We start from the raw sequence: 17599 nt of genomic DNA on the forward strand, positions 1-17599 counted from the left end.
TCTGTATTTTTATCCTTTTTTCCGAAGTAAATGGTTAACCTTGTACACTTTTTACTAAATTATTTTGAAAATGCAGGGGAAAACCAATTGGATGTGTTTTTCACTGAATTCTGGCAAACAGCCAAAAAGTAATGAAAAGTTGGGTTCTGACTGAAATTGAGTTTTTATACCTCTAATGCACATAGCTTTCTATAATTTAAGAAAACATAAATGTATTTCAGCAAAACAACTTGGAAATATTTTTATTCACTTTCTACTTTCTAACCTTGTCTTGGATGTCTGCCTGCAAAGAACACATTTGGTAAGGAGCCAGTTTATCAAACATGGTGGTAAAAACAGTCAGTCTGCCTAAAGGTGTTTAAAACCTTGCTTGTTGATCTAGAACTACTTCCAATGACAGCATGTACTACAATGCTAAAAAACGATGTAGTTATATAATCCTTAGAATGCAAGCTAAATACAGATTCTATTAAAAGGTTGAGTGAGCAGGAAATAAGTCACGTCAGTTTCTGTGGTAAAATTGGCAGCTGATGTAAGAATATTAGTTAGGAAATAATAGTAAGACATGTCATTTTATTTTCAATATAAAGTTTTAACTAGCATGATGTACTAGAGCAATCATTATAATCATTATAAATCCCTTTTGCTGTCTTGCACACAAATACATTTCAACATCAAATTATTGGAATTGTAAAGCAATCTTAATAAGATACTGCTTACAGAGAAACATTAATAATTTAGAAATTATATAATAGTGACCAATTCTAATGTTACGTAGCATAAGATTGAAAAAAAGGTTTTCCATTACTGAATAAATAAATGGAATAACTTTCCTACTGAACATTAATTAGCTAAACAAAACAAAACAAAACAAAACAAAAACTATAAATAATTGAGTGCTTGTGTAGCTTTTTTAATGTCATATCTGGCTCCACCTCTGGTTTAGGAGCCACCTGAACTCCACAGTCGAATCCAGTCCGCACATTATATCACCCCCAGCCACCTGATTACTAACTACACCTGTTACCTGTTTAGCTGTTTTTGTTCAGTGTATTTAACCAGTCACCTCCAGTCTTTGTGAGGTTTTGATATTCTCACATGAGCAAGCTTGAGCAGTTTTGGTTTTTGCTTCTGTCCTACATTTATGAGTTTGATTTCCCTGTGCTGTTCTAGATATTTGATCAATTGTACCCCAATTGTTTACAATTTTGTTTGTTGATTTGGATATTCAGATAAAGTTCATGCTTACCTACATCTGCTTCTGCTCCATTACAATTTGCGTTTTGGCTACTATTTTGATCTTTTGGAATATTTAATATTTAAAATATATACTACTAGTCAAAAATAATAAAAAAAAAAAATCTGGTTATAGAAGGATCATCTTCATTCATACTATTTTCTACATCATCATCATCATCATAATAATAATGAAGACTTTAAAACTGTGAAATAACACATGGAATTATTCATTGACAAAGAAGGTTTAAACAATTATAAGTTAAAAAAAAAACTTATTACAAAGGCATTTTGAGTCAGAAAAAAATATATACATGGGAATTAGTGTCACAATTTATGTCTGTCTTAGAAGCAAATTTTCTAAATTAGGTCAAATAAAAAATGTTGAAAAATTTGTGACTAGTGGTGTACACTTTACACACATCAGAAAAAAATGAGGTTTGCCATGAGTTGATTAATTTCCATTCACATACAATATGTGCGAAACACAGCAATAATTAAAATAATTTCAAATACCGAGTCTCTGTCTTCCATTTTTTTTAAAAATCAAATGATGGAGTGTAGTGAAAAAATGATCACCCAGCACTTGAAAAATAAATGCCTGGATGTTTGGAGGATATCACTTCTAATATAAGTAACAAATCAAAATGGTTGTGGTATGTTGGAAGGAAGAAAGAAAACTAAAAAGGTATAATGTATTGTTTTCCTAAAACCATGTCACATAGCAATGTAGCAAAACGTTTTTAGCTACTGACTGGCTTCTGTGCTTTGTTGCTTGGTCAGGAGTTTGCATAATAGGAGGCACATAGCATGTGATCCTGGCCTGGTATAAATACAAGGGTTAAAGCAGGCAGGATGTCAGTTCACCAGTTGGAAACTAAACAGTTGTCATGACAATGGGAAAGGTAAATATTTGTTTGATGTAAAATTACTGGCAAGTTAATTATAATATTAAATAATTCTGAAAATTTTTATTCTTGCCCAAACAGGTTATCTTCTATGAGGACAGGAATTTCATGGGGCGCTCCTATGAGTGCACCGGTGATTTTTCCGATATGCACAGTTACATGAGCCGCTGCCACTCCTGCAGGGTGGAGAGCGGCTGCTGGATGGTCTACGATCGCACCAACTTCATGGGAAACCAGTATTTCATGAGGAGGGGCGAGTACGCTGACTACATGAACATGTGGGGCTGGGGCAACAACTGCATCAGGTCCTGCCGCATGATCCCCATGGTATGGTGATGGATCTTCAATATAGTTTCAGAATGTTTGGAACATGTATGTCTTACTGATTTTTTTTTCTCACAGTAATGATCACTAAATTTGTTCTCTTCCCAAACAGTACAGAGGATCCTACAGAATGAAGGTCTATGAGAGAGACAACTTCATGGGTCAGATGATGGAGGTGACGGATGACTGTGATTCCTTCATGGATCGCTACCACTGGTCCAACGGCTGCATGTCCTGCCATGTGATGGACGGCCACTGGCTCATGTATGAGCATCCCCACTACAGAGGCAGGATGTGGTACTTCAGGCCTGGAGAGTACAGGAACTTCAGGGACTACGGTGGCATGAGGTTCATGAGCATGAGGCGCATCATGGACTCTTGGTATTAAAAAAAAAAAAAAAAAAAAAAAAAAACTTTTTCACTGATAAAGTTTTTGAATAAATCAATAATTACAGAATCAGTATTTGAGTGTTTGAGTTTTTTTCACAAAAATAAAACACACTGTGAAAATATGTATAAAAAATTTATACAATAGTATTTGTGGGTGTTTAATTAGTTTCTAGCAATACATAATACACCCAGAAATCTAACTGACTTTTTCCAACAAAAATGATTAGTGGAAATTCATGCAAAATCCAGCAAAGAAACATTTAATTTGTGAACTATAATATATTTCAGTTGTATTCATTTGCACAAGTTAATATGTATTCAAGCCTACACTATTAAAGAAATTAATCTGAAAACGGAAGTAGTATTTAGCAGTTCCACTCCACACCACCAGAGGTCCCCGTTAACTGAATACCAATGCTCTTAACCGGGTCACTTGTTTCATATTACTTCCTTATTTATTCAAGACATCATTTATGCCTCTGGATTTCTGTTTATCTTTGTGAATTTTTTCATTTAATTGCAGTTCAAGAAGCCTTGTATTTGAAAACTCCATTGATGATTTTGATACTTCTGGATTGTTTTTAAGTTTTCGCTGTTTGCCTGATGCTCCTTGATTTGGTTGATTGTTTGCCCTTTTGGTATTGAACCATTGGCTACAATATTTTGTAATGTTTTGCTATATAAATAATACATTCTGCACTTGTACCATACCCCTCTCATCATGTTATTTAGACAGTCAACCCTATCAGATGTTTTTGGTAGCTAACCCTACTTCTTATGGTGCTAGATAGATGGACATCTATAGCAGCACAAATTTAGGTGGTTAGTTCACACGTACATACATACTCTTAGCAAAAGGAGGCTTCAAGGATTCTTTATGGGTTCCTTGATTGTTAGCTTCCAAGAAAAGGTTGAAACCTTTTAACGCAGAAACATTCTGTGGTAGAGGTCTACACAGAACCTTTAAGGGTTCCCCCAGAGGGACAACCAAAGAATTTTTGGAAGAGTGTTCAGACAGATGAAGCCAACATAATTTGTCTTAGTAAGGTGTTGTGACATCACAAGCTGCAATAACAGCTTCAGCGTGCCTTGGCACAGATTCTACAAGTCTCTGGAACTATAATAGAGGGATGAACACTGTTCTTCCACAAGTGATCCCTTGTGCCCTGTGGATGGGGGTAGGGTTGCAGTGGATGAGACATACCCATCAGGATAGAAATGTTTCATTATAGGATAAAGGTGATGAATCATAAGAACTTTGTATTGATTTGCAGTGATTTCCCTCTAAGGGGCAAGTGGAGCCAAAGCATGCTAGCAAAATAAGAAGTGTCCCCCTACAGCATAACAGCCATTTGGTTTTCCTGTCCTGTTTTCCTGTCACCCTTCTGTAGATCATCTCTAGTAGCATACCCACTTATGTTTAAGGCTTAAAGAAAAGCTTATTGTACTCATTTATTTGAGAAGGAACAATAAAACAACTGATGTAGTAATGATTGCACATTTTATTAAAAATTTGCTGGTTGTGACATCAATGAAATTATTATTTTTTTAATACCAGGAGTCCATGATGCGCCTCATGCTCATGAACCTCATGCCACCGTAGTCCCTGAAGCTCCTGTACTCTCCAGGCCTGAAGTACCACATCCTGCCACCATAGCGGGGATACTCGTACATGAGCCAGTGGCCGTCCATCACATGGCAGGACATGCAGCCGTTGGACCAGTGGTAGCGATCCATGAAGGAATCACAGTCATCCGTCACCTCCATCATCTGACCCATGAAGTTGTCTCTCTCATAGACCCTCATTCTATAGGATCCTCTGTACTGTTTGGGAAGAGGAAAGTGCCACTCAATTGTCAATTTTAGGGGAAAAATCTATTGAGGACATACAAATATTTTTACAAATTTACAAATAACCATACCATGGGGATCATGCGGCAGGACCTGATGTAGTTGTTGCCCCAGCCCCACATGTTCATGTAGTCAGCGTACTCGCCCCTCCTCATGAAATACTGGTTTCCCATGAAGTTGGTGCGGTCGTAGACCATCCAGCAGCCGCTCTCCACCCTGCAGGAGTGGCAGCGGCTCATGTAACTGTGCATATCGGAACAATCACCAGTGCACTCATAGGAGCGCCCCATGAAGTTCCTGTCCTCATAGAAGATAACCTGTTTGGAGGATGAGTTTCAAAATGAGCTGTGCAAATTTGTTCAACAAAAATAAGATTTTTTATATTATTGCCTTCATTTTACATTAAACAAATGTATTACTCTTTATTGGTTACCTTTCCCATGGTCATGATGGCTGGTTTGGTTTGTCCAGGCTGCTTCCAGCTGGTGAACTGCCATCTGTCTGGTTTAACCCTTGCATTTATACCTGACCAGGACTAAAGACTATGTGCCTCCTATTGTGGAAAAAAGACTGACTAAGCAACACAGCACAGTGTCCCATGGAAAGCTGAAAGTTGCCCAGTCTCCAGAAGTCTTTAGAATTTTTCACACAGCTAACACAATGACACTTTTTTCTAATTCTTCAGGCATTGTATCCTATATACAGTACCTACCTGAGCCATTTAAATTTTTTGATCGTTTTTGGATGTGAACAATATCTTGCCCTAAGCAATCGATTGCGAAACCACCCAACCCTGTCTGAGCTATGCAGGGCTGATTAGATTTTGTATGTGTATTTAACAAAGATCTTTCAAGTCATAGTTTATCTATATGTTACATTAATTTAGACAGTAAATATCACCTAAATGCCACCTAGAAAATCTAGTACAGTAGTGGAGCTGCCTCTGTCTATATTATCTCTCTCTATATAACTGTCTATTCAATTCGATTTTATTTGTATTTATTTATTTATTTATTTTAACAACATACATTGTAAAAAAAAAAAAAAAAAAAAAAAACAGCTTTACAGAATTCCAGATGTAGATTTAGATTTATATTGAGCAAGCCAGAGGCAACAGTGGCAATGAAAAACTCCATGAAATAATAAGAGGAAGAAACCTTGAGAGCCTTAGACTCAAAAGCGAACTCGTCCTCTCCTGGGTGACACCAGACAGGGGAAATATAAATCATTACAATATACGGGTGTAGAAGAGTAAATGCAAACAGTGCTAAATGTGTTGAAAGGATGTTCATTATGAGCTTATTGTGGATAAGTGAATAAGTGTCCTGGGATAGCCAAAAATAATTTGGTGTTTTTTTTTTCTTTGCGTTTTTTATGGTGAAGAGCAGAGTTGGATCTCTCCCTGCCAAAATTAAAACCTACTTTTGTCAACCAATCTATTGTTCTCATAGCCTTCCCTGAGGGTGTACATTCTTGTTGTGACCAGTAAGTGCACTACAGTACTATGTGGAAGACAGTGGCTGTAACTGTTCATCTGAAGGAAAGACACAGGGAGCTCATCTGTCTAAACAGAGACTGTCTTCCTGATTGATGGATATCATCACAATGGCCTATAGGTGAACCAGACACTGTGACCTTCCAATTTACAAGGAGCATCACCTCCTCATGGGCATTAATCAAAGGTGTGCCCTTCCAGGAAGTCTGAATGGGAAAAGTGTTCCTCTTTAAATTTGCTTGGTTTCAGCCAGAATTGCACTGCCCCTACCATTTTATTATTTATCTTTTCACCTTAGTCATTGATCATTTATATTAAAAATGAGACGTAGTTTGTAATAAGTATTTAAGATCACAAGCAAAGTGGCATACTAGCATACTAGGGGGGTTTGGGAATAAGCACCTTCCCTTCCTTGGGAGCAGAATACTGAGACAGAGACTGTGGAAAGTTTCACAGACATTCTATATGTTTTTATTTTTAAGCAGTTCTAATAGGAGATTGTGCTTAAAAGACCATTACCTTGGGGCACCTGATATAGGCTCTGCTACATTCTATAGTTTCCAAGAACTCCATTGTTGCCTCCAGGAACCTTTTTCTGCTGTCATCTTTCAGAAATCATGATGTCCCTACCACCTCAGAGAACCACAATCATCAAATGGCCTCTGAAAACCCTACTCTGCAGTACATATTTTATAGTCCGACCAGCCTCTGTCTCAAGACCTGTGACTTTGATCATTGTAATTATCTTCGCCTGTGGGGGAGATCATCTTTCGGGTCCAAGACCTAACTGATAAGGTAAGAAACATGATTCTTACAAATTTTACTTCATCCCCCATCTTAGGCAAGGATCATTTGGAGTGTTTCCTTGGTAAGTTCACCTTCACATCCATATGGCCCTGTCATGAGTCACAGCTTATAAGATATAATGCCTCTGGCTCTGTCAGTAACTCCTCAAAGCATTGCTAATGACTCCACTTCTTCTACTGGCTCTGTCACTGTCTTTGTTTCTCTCATTGTTGTTGGGTCTTTTCTCTTGCTCCTAGCTTAACATCTGTTCCTGTTCCACTCCCAGTCTCAGTCCGTGTTTTCCTGCTTTTCATTCGTCCTCTGTCTCTGTTCCTAATTTTTTTGTCTTGGCATCTGCCTGGCTTGGTCATGGTCTCTGACCCTGTATTTCCCTCAGTCACTGTTGGGTCAGCTTCTATCTTTGTTCTGGTTCCTATTGTTGGCTCTGTCTCAGTCTCTGATCCTGTGTCACTTTCAGCTCAGCTACTGATCTTGTTCCAGTATGAAGCTAAGACTATGGATATTCCAAAGTGTCAGTCTCACACTGTCAGTCTTTCACAGTGTTCATGAGAATGGATTTAACTTCAATGTTGGCATTCTGTCTGCAGCCACAGGCCCTGACAGTTCTTTATTGAATAACCACAATATAGAGACCGCACACTTATGTTCAACCATCTTTGGCTCTATTATCTTACATATAATAGGAGTTAATGGTATTCTTATTTGTACTAAGAATTGGTCTAATGAACATCTAGTGTGTTACCAGAGCAAGTACAAACAAAACAGGAAAAAATACCTAAAACAGTGTAACAGAGCAGTGCATCTCAATTCTAGCCCTGTTGCTTCAGCTGAATGAGAGAAAATGATACAGGGCACACAATATTGGTTCCCCAGCATTAGAAGTGCAACTGACTGCCTTGGAAAGATTTAGAACTTATTTCTCAACTTAAAGGGTTAATTGGCAACTAATTCTTGACCCCCCTTATTGAGCCCTTAAGCAAATCCTTTAACTCACAGCTGCTTGGAATGGCTTCTTAATTTTTTTCATTAGCTCTTTAGGGAATAAATCTTTCTTTCCAAATTAATGAAATGTTCTGCTATGTGTGGTTTAAAGCATTTTGAAATATTTTGATTTCATTTGTATGCAGGATTTGACAAATATATTTTCATGTGGGAATGTGGGAAGACAGAAATCATACATTTCACTGAATTTGTGGATTTTATTCAAAACGTGTTCGTCGCTTCATCTCTGTTTGCTTCTAATACCAGGAGTCCATGATGCGCCTCATGCTCGTGAACCTCATGCCACCGTAGTCCCTGAAGTTCCTGTACTCTCCAGGCCTGAAGTACCACATCCTGCCTCTGTAGTGAGGATACTCATACATGAGCCAGTGGCCGTCCATCACATGGCAGGACATGAAGCCGTTGGACCAGTGGTAGCGATCCATGAAGGAATCACAGTCATCCGTCACCTCCGTCATCTGACCCATGAAGTTGTCCCTCTCATAGATCTTCATTCTGTAGGATCCTCTATACTGTATAGGATGAGAACATATTTAGTAATCATTACTTTGGAAAAGAAGTCAGTATTACATCCACGTTCCAAACTTTCTGAAACTACTATTACAGATCTAATACTGTACCATGGGGATCATGCGGCAGGACCTGATGCAGTTGTTGCCCCAGCCCCACATGCTCATGTAGTCAGCGTACTCGCCCCTCCTCATGAAATACTGGTTTCCCATGAAGTTGGTGCGGTCGTAGACCATCCAGCAGCCGCTCTCCACCCTGCAGGATTGGCAGCGGCTCATGTAAGAGTGCATATCGGAACAATCACCAGTGCACTCATAGGAGCGCCCCATGAAGTTCCTGTCCTCATAGAAGATAACCTGTTTGGAGGATGAGGATCACAATGGGCATTTAAAAAAATAACAGATCATATATTACAGGGTGTCTCAAAAGTCTTCATACGTAGGGGAAATTTACACATTTTAGCAAAATATCTTCCAAAAATTTTCATATTTAGTTTTTTTCTCAGATAGCCTAAAATTAAAATTCAAAAAGACTGGAAGTATTGCGGACCAAGCGGGAAGTTGACGTCCACAAACATCCACGAAGTGGTGCTGGCACACATAGTCCCCTATGTATGGAGATTTTTGGGACACACTGTATATTAAACAAATGTTCCATTTTTGATGATTACCTTGCCCAAAGTCATGATGACTGGTTTGGTTTGTTCAAGCTGGTGAACTGACATCCTCTCTGCTTTAACACTTGTATTTATACCTGACCAGGACTAAAGAACATAACACTCCTATTGTGAAACTTCACGAACCTGCAACAGAGCAAAACAGACACATTGAAACGTGAAAGGATTTTGTTAGATTTCCATGGGATGCTCTCCAGCGGACTTGTTTGAATTGTTACCTTTGATAATACACCACCGTAAGTACTTGTTTTAATATTTTTCTTATGTTTTTCCCCTGATATTGGTTAAACATACAATTTCTATTTTACCCTAAGTTCTGTTAATCTTCTGCCATTTGTAGAGAAATACTTTTGTTCTTGGAATGGCCAAATGAGCCATTTAACAATTGAATTTGACAGTGTTAAAGCCTGAAAGACAAAAGACAGTCATGAATGTTCTGTTTCAGTTTGTTTCAGAGTTGCATCCTTGTTGTTCCCTTTAGAAAGTGTAATGTAATGTTTTAGTGTCATCATCAGTAGGTTATACTGTTACTTTATAACAAATGCTGTCCATTTAGTAGCTTAAGTTATGTAATTTTCAAATTTTGGCAGATTCATTCCTGCTGTTTTCTTTCTGTTGTAGAATTGTTAAGATTGAAACCCTTTTTATCAACTCTACATTTTTTTTCTTCCATGTCTCTGAAAAATTCAACAGAGGTCAAGTTAATTAATGGATTTTCCCCACAGTTTATGTTGTGTGCTCTCATAATGAACCAAAATTTTTAATATTTAGGATTTTCTATTTTTGATGACAAGGCAAATGGAAAAATATCTGGAAATTTGAATATATATACAGTGTATAGATACACTGATCAGCTATAACATTAAAACCACAAAACTTAATATTGTGTAGGTCCCCATTGTGCCCTCAAAACAGCTCTGACTCGTTGAGGCATGGACTCCGCAAGACCTCTGAAGGTGTGCTGTGGTATCTTGCACCAAGACAATAGCAGCAGATCCTTTATGTCCTGTAAGTTGCGAGGTGGACCCTCCATGGATCGGACTTGTTTGTCCAGCACGTCCCACAGATGCTCAATCAGATTGAGATCTGAGGAATATGGAAACCAAGTCAACACCTTAAATTCTTTGTCATGTTCCTCAAATCATTCCTGAACAATTTTTGCAGTGTGGCAGTGTGAATTATCTTGCTGAAAGAGGCCACTCCCAATAGGAAAGTCCGTTGCCATGAAGGGGTGTTCTTGGTCTGCAACAATGTTTAGGTAGGTGTTACATGTCAAAGTAACATCCACATGAATATCAGGACCCAAGGTTTCCCAGCAGAGCGTTGCCCAGAGCATCACACTGCCTCCGCTGGCTTGCCTTCTTCCCATAGTTCATCCTGGTGCCATCTCTTCTGCGGGTATGCGACGCACATGCACCCAGCTGTCTATATGATGTAAAAGAAAACATGATTCATCAGACCAGGCCACCTTCTTCCATTGCTCCATGGTGCAGTTCTGATGCCCACGTGCCCCTTGTAGGCTCTTTTGGCAGTAGACAGGGGTCAGCATGGGCACTCGGACCGGTCTGCGACTACGCAGCCCCATAAGCAGCAAGATGCGTTGCACTGTGTGTTCTGACACCTTTCTATCATAGCCAGCATTAACTTTTTCAGCAATTTGTGCTACAGTAGCTCTTCTGTGGGATTGCACCAGACGGGCTAGCCTTCTCTCCCCATGTGCATCAGTGAGCCTTGGGCACCCATAATCCTGTTGCTGGTTCACCGGTTGTCCTTCTTGGACCACTTTTGGTAGACACTAACCACGGCACACCAGGAAAACCCCACAAAGCCTGCCGTATTGGAGATGTTCTGACCCAGTAGTCTAGCCATCACAATTTGGCCCTTGTCAAAGTCGCTCAGATCCTTATGCTTGCCCATTTTTCCTGCTTGCAACACACACCTCGAGAACTGACTGTTCACTTGCTGCCTAATATATCCCACTCCTTGACAGGTTCCATTGTAAAGAGATAATCAATGTTATTCACTTCACCTGTCAGTGGTTTTAATGTTATGGCTGATCAGACTACATACATATAATCTCAACTTATCAGACACTTTCAATCAGTATAAGCAAATGAATTATTTTAAAGCTGCAAGGCTGTTCTAAGATTAGTCAGGACACTGTTGGGTTTCTGTATGTAGAGTATTGTGACTCTGTATTCAGCTGCTTATGAGCAGGGCAATGGGAAAGAATAGGGGTGTGAGCAGAATTGGGCAAACAATTCACACTCCTCCAAAATTACATTGTTACAGCAATAAAATGAACAGCACAACTAAAGCTTTTTTGATAGTAAAACGCTGTATACAACTGCCACAATAAAATTATAAAGTTTTAACCAGTAGGCTAGGTAAAAATGAAATACTTATACAAAACTACATATTCTCAAAGCCTTGAGTGTCTACTTTCATATAAGCCATTGTTACATCTTCCTATTTGGCTGTTGTTGTTGGCAAAATTAGCGCCTAGGGATGTAGGAAGTCAACACAAAGAATAAATTAATGAAAAAGAATTAAAGATGTTTTTAGAATTGGGGAGGCTGTATGTTACCAAAGGAATGAGATGTGTGGAGTAATGAATCAAACAGAAACCAAGAATGCTTATCAGAAAAACTTTAGTGAGGAATTATATCCATCAAAACACTCGATTGCTTTTCATATTTACAGTGACGATAGAAACGTCAAAGAGTAAGGGAGATGATATTTACAAATTATATACATTGAAAAAAACTCAACAGTGTGAGATGTGAGCGGAGCCGAAAGCAAAGAAATTAATAAAACAAACAAATACTAACTGCAACCAATTCAACGCTAAAAATCTAAACAAAGAAAAAGAAAACAAAACAAATCTTCGGCGTAAACGCCAACTAACTACGCTCAATAACAAAACATAAATACAAACATTAGCTCTCGCTCCTATCCTAGTGTTTTTATACAAGCGATATTCTACATGTTGCTTTGTGTAGGTCACGTGACATACTAACCTAGTCTCAACACTATGAGTCAAGAGATACATCCAACCATCAACTCTTAGAGACAAAGGGAATCAAATCACAGCACAATCGGGCAAACAGCCAGAGTCAAATCAGAGGCGAGTAAATACAACATGTAAAGTAAAGGGAGCGATCAGAAATAACTCAAGGTAAGCTAATAAATCATAATTGCAACAAAACTCGAAAAGGGTTTCGATATTACGGGACGTAACAGCCATTAACCACTACTGTGGAGTGTAACATCAATAAATAAATAAATTCAGTTCTGAACATGGACACCCCAAAACAGGTGAAATTTCCATTTTTTGGCCTCTGGTAAAAAGAGTTAAACATTTTCAGAATTTCAATCACCTAGTGAAATGCTGAAACATAATCAAAATTCAGCTGGAGACATGGGATTCTGGGTCAGGATTATATCCTCTATCAGTTGCAAGCCTGTTTTGAGAAGAACATGTCAAATTAAGAAATGTTATGATTGTATGTAATATAAGGGTTTATTTCACAAATAATGATTTTTTTTTTACATTAACAGGTTTTCATGTTAATAATTTCATATATTTCCTGAAATGTCAGTTTAAAAACGGAAAGAAAATCTTAAATTATTTAGTGCGAAAGAGACATTTTTACTTGTTAAGTTACAAAAAATTTAAAAAAAAAAGTTTAATTTTCTTTTAACCTTTTTATGTATATTTATTTTACAAATTTTCTGAAAATGTTTTAGTCTGCAACTGTTACAATTTGGATTCAATAGATATTTTCAATTTTGTTTCTTAAAGTTCCTTTTTTTTTTGCTATGCTTTGAGGGTGAACTGGTGTTACTATGAGTGAGGTGCTTTGAAAATGTGAATCAGTTTTAGATTGAATTCTGATCAACTATGCAAAATTATTAGTTGTAATACATTTTGGAGTTGGTGTCTGGGGAGGAAGAAAAGAAAACACTTCATTGAATTTATTGATTTTATTTAAAATGTGTTTGACACTTTAGCTCAGTTTGCTTTTAATACCAGGAGTCCATGATGCGCCTCATGCTCATGAACCTCATGCCACCGTAGTCCCTGAAGTTCCTGTACTCTCCAGGCCTGAAGTACCACATCCTGCCTCTGTAGTGGGGATGCTCATACATGAGCCAGTGGCCGTCCATCACATGGCAGGACATGCAGCCGTTGGACCAGTGGTAGCGATCCGTGAAGGAATCACAGTCATCCCTCATCTCCATCATCTGACCCATGAAGTTGTCCCTCTCATAGACCCTCATTCTGTACGATCCTCTGTACTGTTTGGGAAGAGAACAAATTTAATGAGCATTACTGTATGAAAGAAATTAGTAGTACATACCTGTTCCAAACATTCTGAAACTATATTGCAGTTCTAATAACCTACCATAGGGATCATGCGGCAGGACCTGATGTAGTTGTTGCCCCAGCCCCACATGTTCATGTAGTCAGCGTACTCGCCCCTCCTCATGAAATACTGGTTTCCCATGAAGTTGGTGCGGTCGTAGACCATCCAGCAGCCGCTCTCCACCCTGCAGGAGTGGCAGCGGCTCATGTAACTGTGCATATCGGAACAATCACCAGTGCACTCATAAGAGCGCCCCATGAAGTTCCTGTCCTCATAGAAGATAACCTGTTTGGAGGATGAGGATCACAATGAGTTAGGCAAATTTGTCCAAGCAAACACGGTAGCATTGTACATTTACTAATATACTGTTACCTTCCCCATAGTCATGATGACTGGTTTGGTTTGTTCAGGCTGTTTCCAACTGGTGAACTGACATCCTGCCTGCTTTAACCCTTGTATTTATACCTGACCAGGACTAAAGAATATGGGACCTCTATTGTGCAAATTCCTGAGCAAGCAAGAGAGAACATTGGGGCCATACAGAGCTGAAGAGCTTCTGCTATATTTCAGTGTGATGGTCTCCAGAAGACTTTAGAATCGTCTCTTTTGTAATATAGCTTATCTATAGGACTTTTCACTTGTTTTCATAATCATCATTTACCATATCTACTTTTGTTACTTCATTGCTCTGTCAGTTGTTTTTTTTTTTTTTTTTTGCTCTTTTATAATTGCTTTTTCTCACTGAGTAGTGTCAATGACCTACAGTATTTTTGCAGTGTCATTACAAATGTTCCTTCTGTGTAGTACCTTTATTAAGGTTTAATGGTTTTTCACAAATTTCTCAAAATCTTACCATTATGTCTTTCAATTTCTCGCAAGTTCATTATTGGCTTTGATTCCAAGCATTCTATGTGCTGACATATTTCTCTTAATGGGAATAAATGGGAATAACATTTAAACTGGAGTTCAGTCTCGTAAATTTACCAGCCTAACTTTGGGTACTCAGAGTTCCTGGTAGTTATTATAGTCATTACCATTATGACTCATTATTGTAATCATCGAAGAGTGGAAAAATATCGAAATTAAATAAGGAAAAATTAAGTCTCTACTTACATTTATTTGTGAAGTGATTCTTGATTGACAGTAGCTAATTCCCCCCAAAATGACATTGTAACTGTATACTTACACAACCTTGAGTAGTTTAATCTATATCATGAGCATTTCTTGGTGCTAAAAAGAGCCCAAAATGAGGACATTTTCTTTGCATACAATTCTATGTTACGATCAGTTTAGCATTCTCAGACTTTAAACCAAAGGTATAATTTGGGCATGGCAGCATGAAGCCATTTCCATAACTTGGCTTTGCGTTGGATCTTGGACGAGTATCTGCATGGACAAATATCAGACTATTTAAATCTGGCAAAAAGAAACCAATATCAAATGCAACAGGATTTTAAGAAAACATACAGCACTATCAAAAAAAAAATCTTGTGAGAGAGCATTTTTTTTCACAGCCGTAAAGTGAATGATGACTCTCAAAATAAAGGAAATGGTACTGAATTCCTGGAGGTACTTGCTGATGTAGACAATTCAAAAACAAAAGAAGACACTGAAATTATTATTTGTTATCCACAAAATGATATGATTTGTCAGTGAGGTAAAGAAGACAGATTTGTCTGTTTTTTTTGGTAGATAAAACTAATGATACTTTAAAGAAAGAACAACTTGCCATAATTGTGTTCATGAGAGCTTTATTAAGGAGAGCGCTAGTGGCACATTGCACATGACAGACCTCATGAGTGTACTGTTTCTGAATCTCTAACATATCTGAGCATTGGAATGAAGCTGTATCTGAGACAAGTATGATGCCTGAATTTGCAAATGGTATCTGATGCTGAATATAGCTTTTGTTATACACTTCAACTAAGCTAAGTGCATCTCCGGGTCTGCTCTCCCCTCGCTGCATGACATCTACACCAGACGATGCAGTACAAGAGCTGCTAAGATCATTAGGGACTCCACCCACCCCGGTAACTGTCTGTTTAGCCTGCTGCAATCAGGCAGGCGTTTCCACAGTCTGATGGCTAAAACTCAGGAGGAGTTTCTTCCCTCAGGCCATCAGACTCCTCGACACGGACATGTCCACCATACAGACCCCTTAGGACTCCACAAGGTTTCTACAGTCACTTGCACTCCATTGACGCTCCACACACTGCACTTTGCATTTTGTATTGTTACTACACGTAACATACTGCATATTTTGTACATCCCTTTTGCACATTCCTGCACATATATTTCTTATTTCTTATTTCTTATCTTATTTCTTATTTCTTATTCATTTCTGATTTTTAAATTTCATCTTTAATTTAGTATTTAATCCACAGTCTAAAGAGGAGTAGGCCAGGTTTCCATCTCACCGCAAGTTATACACTGTGTATAATTGTGTATGTGACAAAGAAAAAATCCTGAATCTTGAACTGAACATGGTGTTAGTTAATATGATATATCAGAGTTTTTTTAAGCATACTGTATGTCAGATAGTTCTAACGGTCAAATCATTACTAACTGCAATACACTATATCTCCTGCAAATGAAGCATATTTGCACCACAAGTTTGTTCTACTGATACCAGGTTCTTGTTAAGTTCAGTATAGGGAGCTGCCCTTAACATGCAATTGCTGCCAGTTAGCTTTATTCTTAAGCTCTGTGAACCTAAAAAGCTTCAAGGAACAACACAGACACATGGTCTTTCGCAGTCAAAAGCTGTAACACTCATTCTCAGCGTGAAGGTCTGGCTGGGCAGGCTGCGATCAGATGATGAATGGAAAGCCACACTGTGAAATACATTCAGAGCAGCACACTGGATGTCTAGACAGCTTACTGGATTTGTGAAGGCAGCATAAATCTATTGAAGTGATGATGTGATTAGGGCAAGAGGAACTATTTTGAAGGTCCTAATTGGTTTTTACTGGAATTTACCTGGATCTTCATTTTTTTTTTTTACCTGCAATTTAATAATTTTTTAAAAATGAAGATATCGTACTCTTCTCTTTGGCTCAGCTCTAGGCCCTTTTAGTAAGACGATCAAACATTTCTGCATTGCCGCTACATTGCTTTTTTTCTTGTTGTTAAAACAAAGAGAAAAATAGTAGGTTCACAATTCTGATAATATGTTAGCTAAGAAAGAAAGAAATGTATAGGAGAAAAGATACACGTCAGTTTTATTGAGTTTTCTCCAAATGCGTTTATTGTCATTTTAATACACATTTTAGCTAGTACCAGGAGTCCATGATGCGCCTCATGCTCATGAACCTCATGCCACCATAGTCCCTGAAGTTCCTGTACTCTCCAGGCCTGAAGTACCACATCCTGCCTCTGTAGTGGGGATGCTCATACATGAGCCAGTGGCCGTCCATCACATGGCAGGACATGCAGCCGTTGGACCAGTGGTAGCGATCCATGAAGGAATCGCAGTCATCCCTCATCTCCATCATCTGACCCATGAAGTTGTCCCTCTCATAGACCCTCATTCTGTACGATCCTCTGTACTGTATTTGAAGAAAGCAATGCCATTCATTAAATGTAACTTGTAACAGAAAAACCTCATTAGGACATACTTTTTAAAACTATTGCAAATCTAATAACATACCATGGGGATCATGCGGCAGGACCTGATGCAGTTGTTGCCCCAGCCCCACATGTTCATGTAGTCAGCGTACTCGCCCCTCCTCATGAAATACTGGTTTCCCATGAAGTTGGTGCGGTCGTAGACCATCCAGCAGCCGCTCTCCACCCTGCAGGAGTGGCAGCGGCTCATGTAAGTGTGCATATCGGAACAATCACCGGTGCACTCATAGGAGCGCCCCATGAAGTTCCTGTCCTCATAGAAGATTACCTGTTTGGATGATGAGGATCACAATGAGTTACGCAATTTGTCCAAGCAAACACGGTAGCATTGTACATTTACTAATATACTGTTACCTTCCCCATAGTCATGATGACTGGTTTGGTTTGTTCAGGCTGTTTCCAA

General features: G+C 38.5%; 5 protein-coding genes across 5 annotated transcripts; 1 reads left to right on the forward strand and 4 right to left on the reverse strand.

The window, feature by feature from the left end:
- The first annotated feature begins 2092 nt into the window (after nucleotides 1-2092).
- Nucleotides 2093-2881, forward strand: LOC113545772 (gamma-crystallin M2-like). Its single transcript, XM_026945353.3, has 3 exons — nucleotides 2093-2141; nucleotides 2226-2471; nucleotides 2581-2881. The coding sequence occupies exons 1-3, from the start codon at nucleotides 2127-2129 to the stop codon at nucleotides 2854-2856; spliced, it is 537 nt and encodes a 178-aa protein (XP_026801154.3). The 5' UTR covers nucleotides 2093-2126; the 3' UTR covers nucleotides 2857-2881.
- Nucleotides 2882-4342: 1461 nt separating this feature from the next.
- Nucleotides 4343-5205, reverse strand: LOC113545758 (gamma-crystallin M2). The gene is made up of 3 exons (XM_026945304.3): nucleotides 5143-5205; nucleotides 4781-5026; nucleotides 4343-4682 (listed from the first exon to the last, which is right to left on the reverse strand). The coding sequence occupies exons 1-3, from the start codon at nucleotides 5155-5157 to the stop codon at nucleotides 4407-4409; spliced, it is 537 nt and encodes a 178-aa protein (XP_026801105.1). The 5' UTR covers nucleotides 5158-5205; the 3' UTR covers nucleotides 4343-4406.
- A 2980-nt stretch (nucleotides 5206-8185) lies between these two features.
- On the reverse strand, nucleotides 8186-9257 carry LOC113545760 (gamma-crystallin M2-like). The gene is made up of 3 exons (XM_026945305.3): nucleotides 9194-9257; nucleotides 8634-8879; nucleotides 8186-8525 (listed from the first exon to the last, which is right to left on the reverse strand). Exons 1-3 carry the CDS (start codon nucleotides 9245-9247, stop codon nucleotides 8250-8252), a joined length of 576 nt encoding a protein of 191 aa, XP_026801106.3. The 5' UTR covers nucleotides 9248-9257; the 3' UTR covers nucleotides 8186-8249.
- A 3914-nt stretch (nucleotides 9258-13171) lies between these two features.
- LOC113545757 (gamma-crystallin M2-like) lies at nucleotides 13172-14021 on the reverse strand. The gene is made up of 3 exons (XM_026945303.3): nucleotides 13942-14021; nucleotides 13609-13854; nucleotides 13172-13501 (listed from the first exon to the last, which is right to left on the reverse strand). The coding sequence occupies exons 1-3, from the start codon at nucleotides 13954-13956 to the stop codon at nucleotides 13226-13228; spliced, it is 537 nt and encodes a 178-aa protein (XP_026801104.3). The 5' UTR covers nucleotides 13957-14021; the 3' UTR covers nucleotides 13172-13225.
- A 2751-nt stretch (nucleotides 14022-16772) lies between these two features.
- On the reverse strand, nucleotides 16773-17599 carry LOC113545756 (gamma-crystallin M2). The gene is made up of 3 exons (XM_026945302.3): nucleotides 17551-17599; nucleotides 17219-17464; nucleotides 16773-17117 (listed from the first exon to the last, which is right to left on the reverse strand). Exons 1-3 carry the CDS (start codon nucleotides 17563-17565, stop codon nucleotides 16842-16844), a joined length of 537 nt encoding a protein of 178 aa, XP_026801103.2. The 5' UTR covers nucleotides 17566-17599; the 3' UTR covers nucleotides 16773-16841.

The sequence above is a fragment of the Pangasianodon hypophthalmus genome, chromosome 28 (genome assembly GCF_027358585.1).
Source record: "Pangasianodon hypophthalmus isolate fPanHyp1 chromosome 28, fPanHyp1.pri, whole genome shotgun sequence".
Lineage (NCBI taxonomy): Eukaryota > Metazoa > Chordata > Actinopteri > Siluriformes > Pangasiidae > Pangasianodon > Pangasianodon hypophthalmus.

Excerpts from the sequence above, each read along its gene's own strand:
- LOC113545756 (XM_026945302.3), bottom strand. Across the intron at positions 17,118-17,218 it reads CCTGCCGCATGATCCCCATG|TACAGAGGATCGTACAGAAT; the intron begins GTATGTTATTAG and ends CTTCAAATACAG.
- LOC113545758 (XM_026945304.3), bottom strand. Across the intron at positions 4,683-4,780 it reads CCTGCCGCATGATCCCCATG|TACAGAGGATCCTATAGAAT; the intron begins GTATGGTTATTT and ends CTTCCCAAACAG.
- LOC113545757 (XM_026945303.3), bottom strand. Across the intron at positions 13,502-13,608 it reads CCTGCCGCATGATCCCTATG|TACAGAGGATCGTACAGAAT; the intron begins GTAGGTTATTAG and ends CTTCCCAAACAG.
- LOC113545772 (XM_026945353.3), top strand. Across the intron at positions 2,472-2,580 it reads CCTGCCGCATGATCCCCATG|TACAGAGGATCCTACAGAAT; the intron begins GTATGGTGATGG and ends CTTCCCAAACAG.
- LOC113545760 (XM_026945305.3), bottom strand. The coding sequence starts at position 9,247 with ATGTCAGTTCACCAGCTTGAACAAACCAAACCAGTCATCATGACTTTG. Across the intron at positions 8,880-9,193 it reads TCATCATGACTTTGGGCAAG|GTTATCTTCTATGAGGACAG; the intron begins GTAATCATCAAA and ends TCCTCCAAACAG. Across the intron at positions 8,526-8,633 it reads CCTGCCGCATGATCCCCATG|TATAGAGGATCCTACAGAAT; the intron begins GTACAGTATTAG and ends CATCCTATACAG.